The 22,213-nt window shown below is 35.4% G+C and overlaps 1 protein-coding gene across 5 annotated transcripts; it reads left to right on the top strand.

Moving 5' to 3' along the window:
• Window positions 1-1,689: 1,689 nt before the first annotated feature.
• LOC105434311 (solute carrier family 41 member 1) lies at window positions 1,690-21,939 on the top strand. Of its 5 annotated transcripts, none has more exons than XM_089085261.1 (9): window positions 1,690-1,963; window positions 2,550-3,112; window positions 13,151-13,562; window positions 14,435-14,825; window positions 14,959-15,138; window positions 16,965-17,404; window positions 18,235-18,455; window positions 18,540-18,876; window positions 19,161-21,939. In XM_089085261.1, the coding sequence occupies exons 3-8, from the start codon at window positions 13,468-13,470 to the stop codon at window positions 18,869-18,871; spliced, it is 1,659 nt and encodes a 552-aa protein (XP_088941387.1). In that variant the 5' UTR covers window positions 1,690-1,963; window positions 2,550-3,112; window positions 13,151-13,467; the 3' UTR covers window positions 18,872-18,876; window positions 19,161-21,939. The 5 variants fall into 5 exon arrangements, with proteins under 5 accessions (XP_088941387.1, XP_088941386.1, XP_011648298.2 ...); XM_089085260.1 differs by having other exon boundaries at window positions 1,690-2,250; XM_089085262.1 differs by lacking the exons at window positions 1,690-1,963; window positions 2,550-3,112 and adding an exon at window positions 10,486-10,807.
• The last annotated feature ends 274 nt before the right edge of the window (window positions 21,940-22,213 follow it).

Raw genomic sequence — 22,213 nt, 5'->3', positions numbered from 1 at the left:
TCTCTCTCTCTCTCTCTCTCTCTCTCTCTCTCTCTCTCTCTCTCTCTCTGCATGTACATATAAAAAATTACATTATTTTATTTCAAATAAATTCAAAATATTTGTAATTATATAAATTTATATCTCTTTCTAAAATAAATAATTAAGCGAGAGTGAAATATATGTCTTCCAAAATCTTTAAAAAATTAGCTATATTAGGAAATCAGACTAATTATATTAAATCATTAAACTAAATCTAATTTATATTTTTCTTTACAAGATGTAAAACGAATCAGGTTGAAGTAAATTGCAAATTGAAATTTCAAGGATTAAATTAAAAAATAAATAGAAAACAACTTATTTTAGAAAATTACAAAATTTAAGTTGAATTTAATATGCGTTAACCTCTTATACAAATGTATTATCCTGATAATTCTGATAGCCTGTGTAACATCAAAAGACGTTTATTCTTGTTTAATGTTTTATTGGAAAAAGAGATATACAAAAGATAAAATACAAATATATGAAAGATATTAAGTAATTTAAAATAAAATAATATAATTATAAAATATTAATATATTGCGTGTATATTTATAAATTATTCACATTTAAATATTTTGATATCTCTCCACTATTTTGAATGTATCGTAAAAAAATAATTCTTTTACTTCAGGATTACTTTTAGAATTTATATATTGTATAGAATTATTTTCTTGTTAATTTCGTATTTAAAAAAAGCAAAAAAGAGATTTATTTATAATCATTTTGCGTTTGTAATAGAACACAGCATCTAATACTTTATTGCTCGGAAAGATATATGAAAAAGAGAATAAATGGTACAGTATTTTATACTAAAGATACAAACACACACACGCACAACACACGCACACACAGACACGCGCGCGCATTAATTAATGGGAGTATATTTAATGAAAAAAAAAATTGTATACAAATATAATATATACGATAGTTAAATGTTACAAAGAAGAAAATAAAAATGATTCTTTCATTATAGTATTATATTAAACAGTTTTATTTTGAAATTAAATAACAGATATAAGCAATTTGTTTGTTTAATTTCGCAACATTAATAATCGAGAATATAATATACAGAATATTCTACAATGAGTTATTAATAATGTTTTACTGGCAAATATATCATCGAGATAAGTTGATTTCTTCAAAATTTACTGAAATATTAATTTTTGTTAACATTTCTCAGTGCCTACAACGGTATTTGGAAGTCCAAAGTATACAAACAGTATATAGTAACAAGTTTCTAGCAACGATTTGTTACGTTTGTACGAGAGAATAAGTCTCAATGAACAACTACCGCATTATATTATTATTCATCTTAAGCATATAAAAAATAAATGGAATAGTTGTATTATACTACAATTCGACAATTTTACACATAACGTCGTCATTTCTTTTCGTTAAGGATATCTCGGCCTCCAAGCAGCGAGCATGCTTTCGCGATTTTTTCGTAGGGATGTGGCCTTTAAAGCTTTTCCAATTCACACATGAGAGAAGTACGCGTGCACCGGCTGCGACGTACAGGAGGCCGTCTTCTCGGTCATGTTCGTTTAAAGCCCCGTCGCACATCCTCCCGCTCATTCTCGCTCATAACCACCTACACCGTAATCGCGCGGTGCCGCTTCTTCATAGTATGTGCGCGTCGATTCATTCATTCTCGTCGCCGTGTTCGCTCGTGCACGTGCACGGAAAATGCGTATACGCACGCGCGCACGCACACACACGCACGCACGCACGCGCGCACGCACACACACACACCGTGCGACGGCGGCGGCGATTCGCGCGGTCAAGCCCGACGACGACGACGACTCGCGCGATCAAACTCGACGGCGACGACGACTGTGAATGAAATAGTTGGATCTGTCAGTGCCAACTATCACGCCGTCCCCGACGTACGCGGTGCATCTCTCTCTCAGATCTTATCTGCCATCGTGCGTCGTCATGCGTCGTAAGGGATAGCGAGTGGCCGCGAAAAGACCGCGATTACTCCGACCTGAAGGTCGTGCACTGTTCAGGGCTCTCGGAATCGTTCTAATTCCGATATATTTGATTCTTAATATCGTTCGGAATATTACAAATGTAAAAGGAAACTTTAACTTTCGGTGATTGCATCTGTGAATTAAAACAATCCGCAAAAAATAAAAAGAAGAAACCTTTTGCTCGCGCCATTAAAGACCAAAAAATAGAATTAAACTGCAATGCGAGAGATACAACTTGGCTGGACTTAGCTATGGAGTGAGAATGAGAAGGATTTTTACTTTTTTTTTTTTCTTTTTTTTCCCTCTTTCCCCATGCAAAGCCTAGATGCGTGCGCTCGTTTTTCCAATCTAGAAAGGGGTCACGAAGAAGCGTAGCTGGATACAGACATATCTTTTAATTCGACCCTGAGCTACTTTTATAATCGCTGAATTATAGTTGATGGGGGTTGCTCTATTCCTGAACTCTCTGAAATTAAGTCAGTTTCAGTCCTAGCGCGATACCTTTCGCCGCGATCTATCGTTTCCTTTCTCTCTTTTATTTCTTCCTAATTTTAGACCACTGTGTGATCACTCTGGAAAAATTTCCATTGGGTGATAGCACCAGGAGACGACCGATAAGGAGTATGAAATAATCAACGCGCGTGATAACAATTCTAGTGAGAAATATCGATATTATAAAATATCGCCTAATCGAGAAACAGTTCCGTTTATCCGAATTTTTATCACCTAGAGCTTCCTTTCCGCTTGTAGCGTTTGTCTGCGCCGGATTTTTGATTCATAACTGATTACTTCACTGCTCGCTAATTTATATGTTATCTGCATTCCAATCTCGTTGGAACGTACGGAGAATTTCTTTTCTAAAATTGGTCGCGCATGTAAAAAGAGTGAGTCATCTAGATTTAGAACGAATAAAACAGAGAAAGTGTGCGCGATAAGTAAATTGACGAGAGAAAGATTTGCTGTGCGATGTCTCTTCTCATGAACCAACGTGCGGAAATCGAATCTCAGTGATCTCATGTGCGCGATTGCCGAAATGCTGAGCAATACCGCGAGATCTTCCTCGGCCAGGACTATGAACGAACGCATCATCATCATCATTTGGCACAGCTGACCAACGTGTAAGTATAACGACAAAGAATTGCACCTGCGAATTCTCATAGAATCTCGGATGCGATTCCCATCCGGCGACGAAAATAGTATAATCGCGCGACTCGCGAGCGAACGAGTGAGCGAGACGACCGGTACGATAAGATACACCAGGAGAGATGAGGTATCAGAGCGTATGTTAAGTTATTGCTCGTCATGGTCGAACTTAAACACGTGGAGTAATTTATCAATCTGCGAATATGTTACGGAAGCGCTTAGGCGCTCGCGTCGCCCGGAGAACGGTTTGCGGATCTCGGCGGCGAAAAAGCGTCGCGATGTAAAATAGAATTGGAAATCTGGGAAAGTATCTCACCCGTATTTTGATGCCGATAAACCGATTTAAAGATGATAATGAAAGAAAATAAAAAATTTTTGAAGCCGCCTAATCGTATAGTGTTCGAAGTTGAAAAGTGTTACAACATTCACTGGTACAAGATGTAATAATATTTCTTGACACTTTCAAAATTTCTAATCTTTATTCTAGCAAATAGAAAAAGTCAGACATTAATAATCAGTCAGACGAAATTACAGATGAGAAATAAAATCAGCAAGCATGAAATAAAGCAAGAAGTAATCTCCGATGAGATCGGAGAACCGCGCAAAAATCTCTTGTTTTTACTAATAAATCAGTAGCATATAATTGAAAGTTAGAAAATTCATTGTAATTTCGGAAAATAAAATATATGCTTATACAGTTGTTTCAGCTTTAATATGTACAGCGATAATAACAATTATAGATGTTAATAAAAAAAAAACTAAAATCGCGCAACGTCACGTTTTGATATGAGTAATCGTGAATGGTGGACAAGTGGGAATTAATTTAGTTTCTTAGCACGGTATACAGTGAGAATGAGAAGCCAAGAGAGCATGTAAAAATATCACGACTTGGAGACGACTTGGGAGTACCAACTGCGCCGAATCACTCGCGTGTGGTCCATTGCGCGGAGGAGAACTTCTCTCGTTGCGAGTTGCGAGCGATAACATTTTGCGTAAACTGGTCGCGAGTATCTTACAAACAAGCGGTAGATAAACGCGCATCTGTTTAATCTGTTATCAGATTAGTCAACGCGATCGTGCCGTGATATATCACACCACCCAAGAATCATACCACCGAGAGACATCTCGCAATTGGAGAACGCGAGTGCAAGGCGAATTCCATCGATTAGAGAGATTCATTTATAAAACATTGAACTTATTAATTTTGCAATTTTAACCTTTAAATGAAATATTAATATTGAAAAATTTACATCTTATTATTTGTTTGACTTGAACTTTTTATTTATTATTATTTATTACTATTTATTCTATTGTCAGAAAACCGATGGAAATCTTACGAGAATAACAAAAGCGAATCAACACGATGATTTTATTCTCCGATCTCGTTTTTATTTGTGTATCCGACTGTAGCACCACAACCATTTATATGATATAAGGTATAAGGGTCCGTAATTGAAGAAGCAAGTGTAAGGTAGCGCTTGCGTAATACTCTCTCGGCGATGCTCTTATTGTTGCCCGCCAACGTGTTTATGATACGTGGGTGGTGAAACGTAGAGACAATAAAAGAATATAATGCATATAACAAGAGAGTTCAATATCGGCGCGATTCGTTGAATTATCAAATGTACAATTGGAAATCTCATAAGTTAGAAGCGTAAGTTAAAAGTTTCATGAATTCTCCAAAGTATCCATCCTATCTTTAAGCATTTTTTCGTAGATTACAAAAATTCATTATTTTACGAGAGTGACGAGTACTTATTAACTAAATAAATAAGTACTACTACTCAGTAGTATTTATATATACATATAATATATGGTATACTACAATTTTCAATACATAACCGAATTTGAATTGTAATAACGCACAATGTAATATTTTAATATTCGTTAATTTTTCTAGCTCAACAAATCTTAATTTAAAAATTGTTTTATAATTTAAATTATTCTTTCAATTAATTGTAATTTATCAGATCATTGATATAATATTTTGATTGATATATAATATTTCTATCAAGAAATTTGGAGTGACATGGAAATGCAATTTACTAGAACAAATACAAAGTAATAAATTAGATAAATGGGCATGTGACCAATCAATCAGGATGGGCAAATCATTTGAAATTATTCTCTCGTGAGAGAGCTTAATTGAAAAAGATATACGCGCTTCATCGGTACTTGGGGGACAGTCAAGTTCAATGAATTAGTATGTCAATTAAATCATATCCTTAATAACACATGTAAATTCTGAGAATGTTTAAAAGTTGTCGCAAAAATATTTTACATATTCCTAAAATATTCGAAATACAAGGATATATTGTACATAGGAACTGTATATAAATTTCTATGTCCCACTTTTTTTATTTATAATTTACAAAACATCTTGTAGTATGACCCAAGGATATCTGTAGAATCTTTTATTTAAAACACATCTTTAAGCATTTAAAAAATATTTTTAAGACATTTTCAATTTACCGGTGCATCTAATCGAATTCGCTATTAATTTCTATGTTTTGAGTGTGTCCTAAAAAATATACGAGAAATGATACATACAGAGAAATGTTATAAAAATGTTCTTAGTATGCTAAATATTTATAATACATTCAACACGAAGCATAGAATATTTGAATATCATATGTTGTTAGGGATAAGCCTATCACAAAGAGTACATTAATGATATACAATACTTGGCATTTAACATTCATCGTCACTTATTCAGACTGCACGCTCAGATATTACAGCTTGATTTTCTTTTAAAGATATATTATGTTGTTTATATTATAAAGTTTTTATTTTTTCTCTGTCTTCTTGCATTTAAAATTATTTGTTTATGTTATATAATCCACTTGCAAGAAAATATCAATTGATTACATCGATTAGCAATTCTTAAGCAATTATCCAGCAATTCTTAAAACAGATACTTGAAGATGACAACCTTATCAAATGTATATTTGTATTTGATATAACAATTTATGTAGTAATATATAGCACAACTTTCTTATTCTTTTCTACGATGTATTTCGATGTACTTGCATCAAATTAATGAAATTAGATAAATGAAGGAAATGACAAATTATAATTGCAAATGTGTGAGACTACCGCAGCCATGCTAGTTTTTTGAAGTGAGAAGTGAGTGACATATAGATCTGACAAGAGATCAGGTGTCGGTAAAATCTCACATCTTTATCTAACTACGGCAAAATTATTCTCGCGACTAAATTACACGTGGGTATACGCTGTTTTATTGAAATTGCTGAGGAAATCGTCGCGTATTTGAATGCGTTCCAGTTACACAGTTCATTCAAGTCCGGTTTCAATGTCGACCTTTGCCGAGTCAAGAGCGGACCTTACATAATCATTGCTTTAAAAGGAACCACGAAAGACGCGTATATAAACAGATAATATTACTAGCCAGACACACACACACACACACACACACACACACACGCGCGCGCGCGCGCGCGCCCGAGATAATAATATGTCTAATAATATATCTAGCCGATATAAATCAGGATCTATGCTATGAAAAAGGATTTGGGTTCATATGAAAAATGTACATATGAAAAAGTTGTGGAAACTTGAAATACCGGATGACGAACAGAGAATGTCAAACAAACTTTTTTAAATATTTTATCATTTTCTCCTTTTTCTTCTTAGATATTTTAATTAATTTAAAGAAAGAAAGATTAAGAAAAATTGCAGGAAATGGGAAAATTTATTAATTTATTTAAAGGAAATATCTAAAAAAATTTCTTTATAAAGATATAGAAAATTTTTGTGTTATAAATGATTAAAATTGAACTCTTTAGATAGGATAGAAATAAATTAAAACTAATTGGATCAACTATGCAAATTGACTCCAATAAAATGTTAAGCTAACATTAAAACCACATATTGTTGCCTCGGAGATGAATTGATGGAGTTGAATTAAAATTAAAGTTTTAAGAAAGCTGAAAAATATATGTTTAATTCCAATTCGAAAATATTTTTTAATTGTACATAGACATATTTAAATGTATATACGTAAAATAGTACACCATAAAATTAGTACACCTTACTCCACCATGATATAAGCTTGGGAACAGAAAAGAATTATTTGAACAGTTATCGTTGCTTGAAGTTATACGACGAGCGTGTAATAAAGTCACCGATAACGTGCAAACGAACGGGCGCAATGCATCGTAAAACTGTCATTAACAACGTTCGCACTGCCCTTGCCGCATTATCGGCTCGTCGGCCGACGGACATAAATTATCGGGCTCGAATCGTTCCGTACTTACGAACGGAACGCGTGGAAAAGCGATTGTCCAGTATGTCGTTTAATAAAACATCGGGATGTTCTATCGATTTGACTACGAATTTCGCGCGCGATCAAGAAGAATCGCGAGGAATATTCACGATCTCACCGAATGGACGTGTTTTTTCATTTTTGTAAAATAAATTTCTTGTAATATGATATTGAAAAGGATACCGCACATCTATCATTGAGATCTGATCACAAGAAAGAAACTTGATCGAGCTCATAAGACGATCTCAAAGAATAATTGTATCATTAACGGTGTTGTGACGATCGTGTCAATCGCTAGATTTCGACGATGGACCTCTTCGCTTTGTTGATCAGAGCGATCACGAGTTGGCGGTTCAAGTGAGTAGTATTCTGCAAGCTTTTTACTATTCTTCAATATCCACAACGCACGCGTTAGCTGTGAAACCCGTTTAATTAGACGTATAAACACGTCGAGCCGTCATGTTTCACGCAGATTAACTGACTGTTATTCATCAAGGTGCGAATTGTAAACAGACGCGCGTCGTTAAAAGTATCGTTATCGAAATACGATACTTTTTTTAAAGACCGAGCTTTTGACACCTGCCGTTTTCATCGTAGGTAGATATTATTTAGAACGATGTAATTAACATATTGTGTCGAATCTCAAGTAAAACTTGAATTTCAATTGGAAATGTAAATTTCCTTCGACAGTCTGACTTTTCATTATTATTATTTCTGTGATATACCAACTCTTGTTTCTCTAAAACTCTCCAAAAATCTCCATTGCTTACAATTTAATAATTTGACAATGATTGATTAATATTAATTGGTTCTAACGAATCTTCTCGTGTTCTTATTTGCGATGTCGAATTCCGCGCGTTTCCGACGTCAATTGCATGTAAGACAAGAAATATACATGCGTTTTAGCAGAGCAATCGTTAGAAAAACGGGACTACACGAATGTGTGACTTAATCCTCAAGTTACCAGAATATAAATTACTGTGTCACAAACGATCGTTACGAATGTTACAACTCCGCTTCTATACAGGATTCGATCATAGACGGGCCACTGAATTCGCGCGTCATTAACCGACTGACTGTTATGAGCAAATTTTTCTGCTCCACTCTAAATAAGGATTACTACTGAATGAGATACAGCGCACAAATCGATAGAGATTGTAATTCTTGCGCCTTCATGGAGCTGTATAATGACCGTATAATGAAAAATAATTTTAGTTTAATTATCATGATCGGACTACCTTGATGAGGCAAGATGATAGACAATAAATTCGATGATGAAATTCACATAAAAAAAATCTGCGCGTTTATAAGTTAAAAGAGTAATCTACTCCTTTTAGAAACAAATGATGAATTAATTTAGAATTTACAAACGCATATATCTTTTTTAATGTAATTTTATTGAATTTATTGCATCATCTCGTAGAATAATTTAATCGAAGGTTTACTTCGACTTCCCAGCTCATTTATATGGATTATCGTGCAATGAATCGATATAATTATATTTTTTTCCCATATTCACGGCCGACAAGTAAACTAATGTTATTTTAATAATACGTGATACTGCGCATGGAAAATTGAATTTAAAAGAAAAATAGACATGTAACGTAGCTGGAACTTTATAATGTCTCAAAGCAGAATAAAAATATAAAACATACTAAATTCAACGATTAATAAAAACAATTTTAATGTAGAACTCGGACTAAGGAGATTTATTGGCAAAAACGTATTTGACGGGCTATCTTTATTGTCCGGAAGAATATCAAGTAAATTTAAATGAAATTGATATTAATTTTGTTGCGTTGGCGGAAATCGCTGAAGAAAGCGTTGCCAATACAAGCTATTACTCGTAGCTTAAAGATAATTCTCGATTTCTCATTTATGTGTTCTTGTATGCTTAAGTCTTGATATAAGTGGCTTCTCTAACACACATTAGAATAATAATTCTTAAATGTAATATTACAATTGTAATTTCTTGCAAATAATATATGCATATTTAAAAATATGTAACTTGAATTAGACAAATTGTAACTTATAGGTGTGGAAGTAAAATGGATTGAGAGAAAGAAGCTTATGTATATTAATCACTTGTACAAAGGGTTCTGTAATAGAGGATAAAGAGTTTCGTGCTTTGTAATCTGTAGAATATGCGTAATCGATAACCAGATTGACGTAATTATGTCTGGCTTTAATGATGTCCACATACAAAATGAAAATTGGCAGAATATTGTTGTTGAGGTAAATTATTGCTATCATCGAATTATAGCGCATAAAAGCAATTAAACACGAAAATTGTACTGAAATAGTTATGCAACGATCTCACGTAATACGCCGTAAATCCATGAATGAACTAGAAGCTTCGGTATGCATCAGCTGTTGATTGATGACGTAATCGATATTTATACAAGTGCCATGTGTTTGATGTCACAAGATTATGAGACATTGATTACTTATATATTACAGACATTTAAAAAAATTATATCCCTCTACGAACTTCAAATTCGAAAGATCTGATTAAAAAATAGACGCATTAACGATTTTATTTTGTAAGAACACTATGAAAGATCAATATCATTCATTTAGATTCTTTTAAACGTAAAAACAAATCTTCCAAATTATTAAGCAACGTTAAGCATGGATAGATTTTGCAAAATTATAGATAATATACAGTACAATGCATCGAATGCAATTGAAACGATGACGCCAACTATTCGCGATAGGGAATTCCGAAGAGAAACAAGATATGAAACACTAGGGTGGTTTTCTTCGATTCTTGGAAATGACAGGAAACGTTGATGGAACACTCGCGGCAAAATCAATGGATAACACGGACAGCACGATTTGAACCATATAATGACGTAATCGAGATGACAATAGGTTAGCACGAGTGACGTCACAACAAAATTGAAAAAAGGAAACCCTTCCGGATCGTTCCAGAGAAATTCTCGAGCGAGGGGTGACTCGCCATTGACGCGCAAGTGAGTCGGAATGGCGGTGCAGCCGCAAGGAGTTTGCAGACAGTCTGTGACGGGAGAGGGGGGGGGGGGGAGTCGGAGTGGATCGATAAACGTGCGCCTGCTCCCTCCGGCGGCGTGCCACTCCGACTCACACAGACAGAGAAGCTCGTGTATTCCCAAACTAGTTTTAAGAAGGCATGCATGCATGCGAGCACGATGCGCGATCGCGATCAGTCGCGATGTAACCGTAGAATGAAACGGCCTCGCACCAGGCCACCGGGTGATCACCATCAGATGCTGGACGTAGGCTGATCTCGCGCCAAAGAACCGATCACCGGGCCACGAAGCCGGCGATCAACAACCTGGACTGAAGGTGGAATCTCGTAGGAAACGTTAGGAACATTCGTCTGGAACCACGCCTGAGGATCCAGGTACGTGCGAGCGAGAGATGCGGAGCAGCCATTTGGAGTTGAAATTTTGTCTATTCCGACAAGGAAGCACGGTTTATTTTAGAAAGAAACCTTGCTACTCGCGTTTTATTTAGCGAAAAAGTTTCCGAAGACTGGCGTTCAGTCGGTTCGGATCGATTCTCGCGTATCGTTAAGAGTTTTAAGTCATGAGCAAGTCGTAATAACTGACGCAAAGTACAAATAAAATTTTGCGCGGATGAAACTCAAGAATATAAAAATGATAGTGAAAATGATCGGATAGGACAGTTTAAGAAGATTAATTGAAAAAATAAATACATCAAAGTTGAAAAGGATAAGAAGATTTCGATTAATTTCTTTAAGTATTAGAAAAATGAATTAAGTCATGTGAATCAAAGTCTTTGACATTCCGCAGATGGAATCACAGTTTTTTTAGGGCGTCACTTCGTGTATGCACGATGCTGGATCCGATTCGACACGAGGCGAGATTCACATCCATGATAATCGTTATTTCAGACACTGAAATTTCGTCAATATCTTTGGAAGATTTCTTCTGGAATTGCGAAAAGAGAAAGAGAACCCAGTCGGAGAAACATTGCGAGAATTTACGTGCGAAGATCGTGGAACTTACATTTTCGAGACCGCATTGTTTGCGCCGCATGTCGGCCGCTACCTGTTCGCCAATGATTCGGGAAATCGCGACAGGACCGAGATGAAGGACGCGAAATGCAGATAACCGAGCGCTCCGTCGAGGCTCTCCGACGAAGCGACTTGATCGCGCGTCGCGTAGGTTAAGGTCACGAGAACTCATGTAATTCGTACGATGCAATGTACTTTTCAGATCCAGTAGTTGATTGATGCATGACGTGAAGGTGCAGCTAATCAGACAATGAATATTAAATGCGATTGTGGTCTACTTTCCCTACTCGACATTGATCTTTATCGATCAACCAACGGTCTATATCTCAATTGTCGCGATTGAATCTACTTTCATAATCTTTATATTATGACAAGAGAAAATGAAATATCATTAAATTTTGCAAAAAATGCTGATTAAATGAAATTAAGAAAACCTGCGAATTTCTAATGTTTAAATCACAAAATAATAGAAAATAAACAGGAATTAGATAAAACAAGAAGAGAGCAATTTTATATACAATTTGTTTATTATACAGATATAGTAATATAGCATGTGGAAATTTTTTTCTTTCGAGCTGTAACATACGTAACATGTGTATGTGTGTGCGTGCGCGCGCGCGCGCGCGCGCGCGCGCGCGTGTGTGTGTGTGTGTGTGTGTGTGTGTAAAAATTGACATTGTCTCAAAGTATCGATATTACAATTAAGATTACGAAAGCAATGTTGCTTGATCGAATGGTCGTGAAATTTGGTCTTAATCGAGTCGTTCTCGTAATTTCAATTTCCGCGCGTAAGGTCACCGCACGATTGAACATTGTTATCGTCATGACGTATTTCGCTGTGCAACGATATCGAAGTGCGATATCGACCGCATGCAAATGATAAAGTCGAAAATCTCATGTTTTTATGTAAAAAAAAATCCGTTTACGTCGATCGCCACTTGCGGCGAGATAAGACAAGACAAGATAACAATTAAATAGATTGTGACGTCGCAAATGACTTATTAACATATAGTCGTCATCCACGCAAATTACTTTAATTATATAATGGTGCACACACGTGCACTACCGGGATACAGATTACCACTAAACAGATTATCGCAATTCCTTGCGAAATGCGGAACTTAAGCGAGAGGAAATTGAGCGTATTACGTGCTAATTAGAGATACACATAGTATGTATAAAACGCCTCTATTCGCGACTACTATTTGCATGATACACACGATAAGTACTCATAAACGCGATGCAAAATCGCGGAACCACGTAATCAAAGTGCCTCCAGACATATGACGATACGTATGTTTCACGATATCGTTTCATGAGATTTCTCAAGTATGATTCGAAAATTAAGAAATCAATTATCTGGTTAAATTTAATTTACATTGATCAAAAACGCTCCGCGGTAAATTTTCAGAGTGATGTAAAATTCGTGTCTCAAACAATCTGTCTGCAGAAAATTATTTGATAAATATCAATTTCAATATATCGTGGAATTAATTACGTGCGTTCTGAAAATATCAATTTTTTTTCGAATTTTTTAAGAAATTAACACTAATATAATATGATATCACTATGGATATTTTGAGTGAGAGCTTTCAAGTCTTAAGATTTCTTTCAATCTCTAAAACAACTCTAAGGAACTCTGATTAATTTGTATTTCACGTGTACTACTAATCGCACAATTAGTTTAACATGACGATTATTTGACAGTGGTCTTCAGAAAGGAAGAGGTTTACCTTTCTTCAATCGTTGGATAATTCAAATTTTGATTTTCGTTGTGATTAACCATCATTCCTGAGCGAATCTAATCAACGAAAAAGACAGAAGAGAGAGAGAGAGAGAGAGAGAGAGAGAGAGAGAGAGAGAGAGCTAGCAACTCTTTCCGTGGCATAATTACGTAATTTACGTTATTTGTGTCCTGAAATATAACTATCGTCGTCGTCGGCGGCGGCGCGAGTCTTATCATTCTCAAAGGAGAATGGTTGTATATTCGCGGCAGCGAGTATCACGCAGTCCTCAGTAGGAAGATGATAGAGGGCCAGGTGCATCAACATCCGGTACGAGTACCGCCCGACAAGCCACAGCCGTTCCAGACTGCCAATATCGGCGTCAAGTTCGAAAAGTATGTTGAAAAGTATATGCGAAAAGTATATATGAAAAGTATTGTGCGAAAAGTTTTCGATGTCTGAATTACAAAAAAATAACAAAATCAAAATGCTAAGACAAAAACACGTGAGTTGGCGTCGAATACTCAAAAATCGAGGAGCAGCAAGCGTGACAATGTTTGACATGGGGTCGTGAATAAAAAAAATTGTATAATAATCGTAATTAATCATGGATTTACGACGATCGATCGCCCACGAACGGAACATGCTTCTCGTTTATCCGGCATCGATTTATCTTGCATCATTTAATTTATCTTGCATCATTTAATTCAGATGTTCTTTTTTATTTTTTTTTTTTCATTTCGTAAAATTAAAAGGAGATATCGATCTTTTTATGCACCGATCATAACAATCGCTTGATCTTAATTCTTTAATTAGAAATGCAATGATTGCGACAAATTTCTCAAATTGAAATCTATTTTTTAGATTGAAATCTATTTGTAGATATCAATAAATATTAATATTATTAAATAATAAATATTATTAAATTATGTATGGTTCATAGAAAAACTTTACTAAGCATTATTTTAAGATTTACATTATATCAGTTATATATTAATTGATTATATTAATTGATTCTCATATTGTAATTTGAGTAAATCTGTAAATTTAAAAAAGACGAATAATCTGTAAACGCAATATAACGTTCCATCGTTCCGTTAGTAAAATACAAAATGACGTCTGATAATTTTGTTTCAAGATATTGATAAACTGTAACAATTCGCAACAATTCCCATTGACGACCATAACTAAGGATTGATGAGATTCTTTGTTGTAAAATATCTGTGCTGAAGAAAATATAATGATATTCTCCTTTCTGTCGGTACAGTGAGCAATGTAAGGAGCCCTTGCTTCCGGAGAAACAGAACTCCCACAGGATGACACCGACTGATGGCCGCTCGCGGACTGCTTCCGAGTCAAAGGATACTACAACTATCACCACTACTACTACCACCGCAACCACCAATGGACAGGCCACCGCGGCGAATTCCACTACCGGTGGACACACCACTGAAGACTGCCTCGAGGTAACCATCTTTGATGAGGGCGTCGACGGTGGCCGACTACCGGACGTCGTCGCCGAGAGCAAGATTTATGGTGTGACCGATGAAGATGAGCCACTCGAGTCATACCTGGCGATCACCATTCAAGTCTTTATACCGTTTCTCATCGCTGGTCTGGGCATGGTAGGCGCTGGATTAGTCCTCGATCTCGTTCAAGTATGCACAGAATTTATACGTTTATCGTGATAAATCGAGGAAAATTGACTTCAAATTAATAATATTAATAATAAATAATTTTGATAAAAATTTTAAATACTCTATTAACTTAATTTTTATATTCTCTTTATAGCACTGGGTAGTCTTCGAGAAAGTCAATGAGCTCATGATTTTGGTACCGGCACTTCTAGGGTTGAAGGGTAATTTAGAAATGACTCTAGCATCTCGTCTTTCTACTCAAGCAAATCTCGGACATATGGACATGCCGAAAGAACAATGGCACATGATCATCGGAAATCTCGTCTTAATACAAGTAAGAGCAACCGATTGATTCAATCGGAAACTGAAAAGCTAATTTTTCTAATTAGCTAATTTTATCGCATTTTCTGCAATTGACATTGATTCACGTTATTTTCTCGCGGTAATCGACTTAAATGTATCCGAGTGTAACGTTGGTTATTTCGCAAGTTTTGAAAGTATAAAGTCGTACAAAATAAAAATAAGGGATTGTCGAAGACAGCACAATGACAGTTATTTTGGTACGCATAAAGTTTTAAAGCAAAACGCCTTCGCTGCTCCGCGGACGCTCCTCTCGCTCCTTTAGCTGTGGGAGTTTACCTTCGCGAAACTGGTTCTAACTAGATGTTCCACAATTAAGCACCGATATTTGCCATACGTTTGTCATACGAGGGACTCCTAACTTAATTCCGTTCGAATACATTGCAAAACGCATATTGGCTCGTTTTGTGTATTTTTTCTTTGGAATTTCTCTTCTCAGCTGATCTGCTCGACTTCTCATTTTCTCCGAAGAACACGCGTTTACTACGTCTCGCTTAACAACTATGCGACGCAATGCGCGGAAAACTTCTGCGCTATTAATCACCTGGCTCCTTATCATCTAGCATCCTTATCATCCAGCATAAATATACCCGCGAATACATGTCTTTTAGATTCAAGTTCAATTTGATGAATTTCCAATGATGAAAACCTTTCCGACAACTAATATTGATTAATGAGAGTGTCGTAAATCCACGAATAAACCGTTACTATCTGTCGACATTAAAATTGTTATTATCGATACATTCGGAAAATGGTACGGAAAATTTACAGAGAATATCGCGTCTATGTGTAGCAATTTGACCTGTAGTTAGCAATTAATTGTGAAACAAGCCGACGGCACAATTCTGGGAAAGCGAATAACGTTTCTCCAAGCCGATTTAACGAATTAAGCTTCGCACGCTCCGCTACATCGTCTTATCGTTGGCACCACAATTTTATTTTATTATGTGTTCAACACTGACGACGATGATGATAGACGACGGCCTTCGGAAACTCGACTTTTGTTTGTCGTATGATCTCTCGTACATACGCGAATACGAACTGGTTACTCCTCACGAGACACACCATAGGACAAATGACATGTACGTTTTAATAATCTGGTATCTGTATAGAATCAACTAATGTTCCAAGTTTTCATATAAAATTAAAGAAGATTCTTCAAATATATAAAATATCATTGCAATCAAACGATGTTGATGGATTTTCAATGCGCGCGAATTATGAAATATATTTTCAAATTAAAATTGCCGTATAAAATTTAGAAAAAAGATGCCAATTGTATATATTTCTGCTAATTGTACATATGAATGTTCGAAAAACACTTTTTTATTTTTCCAGTATCGGAAATCTTACAAATTAAACAATTTTATAAATTAAACTTACTAAGTTGAATTAAATTTTTGTTAAAATTAGTTGGAAAACGATTTTCTTTGCCGATACGGAAAAAAATAGTTTGGTTGGCTATAAAATTCTGTTTTCAAATGAACGAATCAGAAATTTCGGTTGAAGTTATCAGAATTTAGTTTAAACTAACAAGACTTCTGATTAATTTAAATAGAAATCTAATAATTTCAATCGAAACTTTTGATTCGTTCGTTTTGGAATAAAATTTTACAGCCAACCAAACTGTTTTTTTCCGGATGGAGTAAAAACTCGCAATTTTCAACATTCTTTTGAGTATGTTATTTAAAAAAATAAGCAAGCTTAGAGATCTATTTCTTTCAAGTCTCATCAAATTCTCTTATCCGAAGATCTTATTATTCAGATATAAAATAAGAATTATCTTAATCGTGTGCATAGTGTCAAGCGATAGTTGTGGGCTTCTTGGGTTCCGTAGTGGCGATCGTAATGGGTGCCTTCCGTAATGGTACGGTCTCTTTGGACCATGCCTATCTGTTGTGCGCCAGCAGTCTGGTTACCGCTTCCCTCGCTTCCTTCGTTTTGGGCCTTATTACCGCGGGCGTCATCGTCTTCTCTCGTCATTGCCATATCAATCCAGACAACGTAGCCACACCGATAGCCGCCAGTCTCGGGGATATCACGTCGCTGGCGCTTCTCTCTTGGATCGCCACCATACTCTATGAATGCATAGACAAACAGGACTGGGTGGCACCCCTCGTCATAGCTTGTTATGTTCTTGTGACGCCTCTCTGGGTGTGGATCGCCAAGAAAAACAAATACACCAACGATGTGCTCTACTTTGGCTGGACGCCGGTCATGGTGGCCATGTTGATCAGCAGGTAATGAAAGAATATTCCACATATATATCCGTATATACATACATATATCCACATATACATACATACACGCGCGCGCGCGCGCGCGCGCGCGCACACACACACACACACACACACACACACACACACACACACAGAGGATGTCCCAGACTTCGCATGACACCCGTTAATAGCAGATTTCTGAGATCATTTTGAGACGAAAATTCTAATATCAAAATGTCGAAGCTACAATAGTTTTTAAATGAGAAAGATTTATACCCGATTTTATCAACATAGATTTATAATACTTTAATCTTGATTTACTTGCTCTTCATCTTTTTCTAATGCTTAAAACTAGAAAAAGATGAAGAATAAATTGAATAAATTGAGAAGTTAATCTACGTTGATTTGGACATTAAAGTTTACCAATTGAATTGCCCGAAATTCGTGCGCTTAAGCACGGCACATTGCACGGTAGTAAAGGTGTTTTCAAACATCAATTCTATTTTGCGAATTGATGTAATTCCACGTTTAATTTTTTTATTATAAAAACTAATCCACAATTTAAAAAATAATAATAAATAAGAATTTTTAAATTACAATCAAATTATGCTTCTTATTTAAGTTTCTTTCATATTGAATTAAAAATGAATAATTTTATTATCAGTAAATTATAAAATTATACAATTTCTTATATATATATATATATATATATATCTATATCAGTCATTTCTTATATATCAGTCTTAAAGCTTGGCAACGATTAATTATCAAAGATTTTTTATTAAATACTCTTGTTATATCTCATTTTGAGTGAGATAAAGGATAATTTATAAATACAAAATTTTCTTTAGTTGCGGCGGTCTCATATTGGAATTTATGGTGTCGCGCTTCGAGAACCTTACAGTATTCCAGCCAGTCATTAACGGCGTCGGTGGAAATTTGGTAGCTGTTCAGGCTAGCAGAATATCAACAGCTCTTCATAAACAGGCCGAACTTGGCACGCTTCTGATTCCACCGGGCCACACACACCCTGTCATCTTTATTACTCCAATTGCTAATTTTTTTGGGAAAGGTGTTCTCCTTTATTCTTTGATAAATAATTAAGACTTCCATAATTATCGAAATTTTTTTTTATCATTGCCTCGTCTCTCTTCAGGTATGCACGCCAGAACTACAAGAGTCCTGATGACGATGGTAATACCGGGACACATTATCTTCATTTATCTGATCAATTATATGAAAGACGGCAACACGTCGATGACGCCGCTCTTCGTCTTTGTTTATCTCTGCGCGGCGATGCTGCAGGTTGCGGCGCTCCTTTATATCGCCTACATAATGATTCATTGGATGTGGAAACGCAAGATAGATCCTGACAATTCAGCGATCCCATATCTGACTGCAATGGGTGACTTGCTTGGGATCAGCCTGCTGGCGATTGCCTTCCAATTTCTCTACCTAGTCGGAGATCAAGATTTCGATACGCCTTGACTATAGTAAGATTAATTCTTATACGATTATAATTTTGATATATTAATTTACGTACTACACGTAAATTATTATGCATCAGTCTTTTTTAAAAGGATTATGATATTAATTTTATTATAACAAACCTATGCCAGGAAAATTCTCATATGGTGACAAAATTTTTATTTAATTAATTTTTATTTCATTTCTTTGAACTTTTAGTTATAACGTTTGAAATAATGGTTCATTGTTTCAACAATGAAATAAATTACGGATGCTCGAGCGATACAACACGATGCGTTTTTCTTTGCAGAAACTCGCAAATTATAGCGTTCTTCGACAACGGGCGGAACGCATAACTTAGAACTGTCGGATCGAAAGGGCATTCCTACGAGGCTGTGGTCGTCTGAAAGTATTTACCAAATCCAAATCATCAGTTTGTCAGTCCGCTGAAGAATTCCACGGATGGGCGGTCATAACGGTACCATACTTGGCAAAACATTAATAATTCACCACTTATATCCTGCACTAAGAATTAATTAAATGACAAGATATTGTCGTTCGTACTTTGTGAAAATCGCTCGAATTATTCTTGATAGGCGCGATTCTATTGATACAAATATCTCAATAATTTATGATCTTTTTATGAACGCAGGATACAGGTGGTTGATCGTTAGTACCTTGTCAAATCGAGCAGACATGTACTCAGGTTTTATTAGCTATTATGCTCATTAGCTAATATATCAGAAGATGTGGAGTCGTGCGATAGCACAAATGGCAAATTAATTCGTCGCCTAGAAAGACGAAATTACGATTGTATTTTCACAAATACGGAACAAATCTTATCTTCGGAATTCAAGTCTAAAGTTTAAAAATTAATTTCTTCAAGAATGAGCGACAGAAGCATATAATTAACAATATATTACTAAGTAAATGCATGGCGATTATTTTTGCGGATTTCTCGATAATATATATTTGACGAAATATGTCTCGAGCGCATAACTCAAAGCCTAAAATTTGCTAGTCTCAAAATTTAATAATGTCAAGATTTTAGAAAATAATTTATCAATATATTAAGAATTAGAAAACTGGCGAAACTGGAGATTGTCGATTATCTTCCATGGATTATCTTCCATGGGCAATTAGAATAATTTATGACGTTGCATATTAAATTATCGCGAAAAATGCGATAGCAATTTAATGTAGAGCTCCGTAGTTCTGTAGTTTGTTCATCTTCAGGTTCAGTGAGAACTCTGATTCTTCCACGGAGCACGCGTACAAATAACACACGTGTAGTCGTACCAACGCGTATGTGTCTTCGAATAGTTGCCTTCGTATACGACGAAATTTAGATAGATATTTAGAAGCTGCCACACGACCTATTTTTGGAAGTTTTGGAGAAGCTCTTGGAGATTTACTCGAGCTTGAAATATTCATCGCGTAAAATCCTATCTTAACTCTCGCGGTGCATTTAATCAGAATTTTGTCTTCCTTACGCAAGTGACAAATTCAAAAATTTTTTATCTTCTGAATTATTCATTAATGGTACACAGAACGTCTTTCGGTTCTGATAGAATGCATTAGCGGACTAAGAGTTAAACTAAGAGTTAAAAATCGAGCCTATGACGTGAGATATCGTGAGTACGAAAAGCAGCAGAATCTCGTGTGACAGAATGATTTACTAGCATTTACTATCTAACACTTAGCGAATATTTTTCAAGCAATTTCTGAAGATTTTGCAGAGAAAAATTGAAATTGCACAATATAAACGTGATGACTGCAGCTTGGTGTCTGTTGGTATATCAGTTGTTAAAAGATTAATTTTATTTAAATATCAAAATATCAAACCTTCTCGAGGTAGCATTATTCGATTCGGAAATTTACGCGAAAAGTACAAGGATGAACCTTGGTGAAACTATGCATGGAGTAGCATCGCTTTGAAAGGGGAGACAGCATTTGAAAGCTGAAACGTGCATTTACAAGTTGAGATCGTCCCGTCGACGATTATCTCCAACATTGTGTGAACGATTTAATTTGCAATCTGACATGATTATAACACGTAGTACAACACGCTTTTGTGTTCAGAGAGATTTTAATATTTATAGCGATACTTGGTTGAGATTAATTTCGCACGACGCACAAATGCGTCGGTTACTATACAGCTTATGTGAACGGTACGCTGTATAGTATTCTAAATTAAAATATTCCGTAAAAAAGAGGAAGGGAGAAGAAAAACGTAGAGGCGTCGTTATATTTCCGTGTACATATTACTGTATGAAGTACGTATTTTACGTACGCTACGTATATTATAGATACCGTGTCGAAGACTAATATTTAGTCTTCGTGATGGGGATTCATATCCAAATCGACATCGCCTTTCGGCCGACACATGTTCAGTATTATCGCTTTTATGGCCTGGAATTGCCTGAAATCAAAGTTAAAGAGACATGGCAGATATTCCGATTCCCCGCAGAAAGAATAATTTCGCACGCGCTTCTTCGGTACGTGTGTCTTTTTTGCGAACTGCGTTCAAAGTGGATCCGATTAAGATAGCACAGTACATTTAGATGTACATTTAGACGTAAAAAGAAAAAGAAAAATAATCATGATACGACGCGTTGCAGTTACGTGATTTAACAGTGCATGAATGTATCTGGGGTTTACCGTTGAATCATATTCGTCGCTTTATGAGTTTTGTTGATGCGAAATGAGATCAAGTAAAATGAAGCAAGAGAAACAAGAAAAACACGCTCCTAAAAAATTTCAAATATAAATTCTTTCTTGGGGAGACACGTTTTATTATGCAATCAAATACTTCAAAAACTTTCATTGTTTGTAGCGCCATATAGCGAACGTTATTTATACTTTATTTTATACAAAAAACAGAATACCCTTTTTTTTATTTTATTAGTTCGGACACACAAACAATAAATAATAATTGTATTATGAAAAAATGTGCTATAAATACACAGACAATAAATATACAATCTGAGGACGGATGTGTAAAATATTTTATATGAAAAAAGTTGCTGGAATATATAAGATTCCCTGTACAAAACCAATTTTTGCAAATAAAAGTTCAAAAGACGATATATATATTTTAAACCATTTTATTCTCTCGTTACTTGTAAAACTTTTATAGAAAACGATATCGCAAAGGAAAAGTTGCCATTTGATTGCCGCCGCGGATTGCAAATTGCAAACCTTCATCTATAATATGAATGATATAAACTAAAGAAATATAGTCGTTTAAACTTCATTCAGAGCCCTACATAATATTTGTTCCGTTAGTTAGAATGATGAAGATATAGACAATAATTGCAAACGGCAGAAGAAAAAAAATATTTTATATACGATGAGATACTA

Source organism: Pogonomyrmex barbatus, unplaced genomic scaffold (assembly GCF_055798465.1).
Source record: "Pogonomyrmex barbatus isolate J1 unplaced genomic scaffold, ASM5579846v1 scaffold1, whole genome shotgun sequence".
Lineage (NCBI taxonomy): Eukaryota > Metazoa > Arthropoda > Insecta > Hymenoptera > Formicidae > Pogonomyrmex > Pogonomyrmex barbatus.
The sequence above is the reverse complement of the archived record's forward strand: the minus strand, read 5'-3'. Positions and strand labels throughout refer to the sequence as shown.

Coding starts and splice junctions, on each gene's coding strand:
- LOC105434311 (XM_089085261.1), top strand. CDS start 13,468: ATGATAGAGGGCCAGGTGCATCAACATCCGGTACGAGTACCGCCCGAC. Junction 13,563..14,434: donor ATCGGCGTCAAGTTCGAAAA/GTATGTTGAAAA, acceptor CTGTCGGTACAG/TGAGCAATGTAAGGAGCCCT. Junction 18,456..18,539: donor TGCTAATTTTTTTGGGAAAG/GTGTTCTCCTTT, acceptor GTCTCTCTTCAG/GTATGCACGCCAGAACTACA.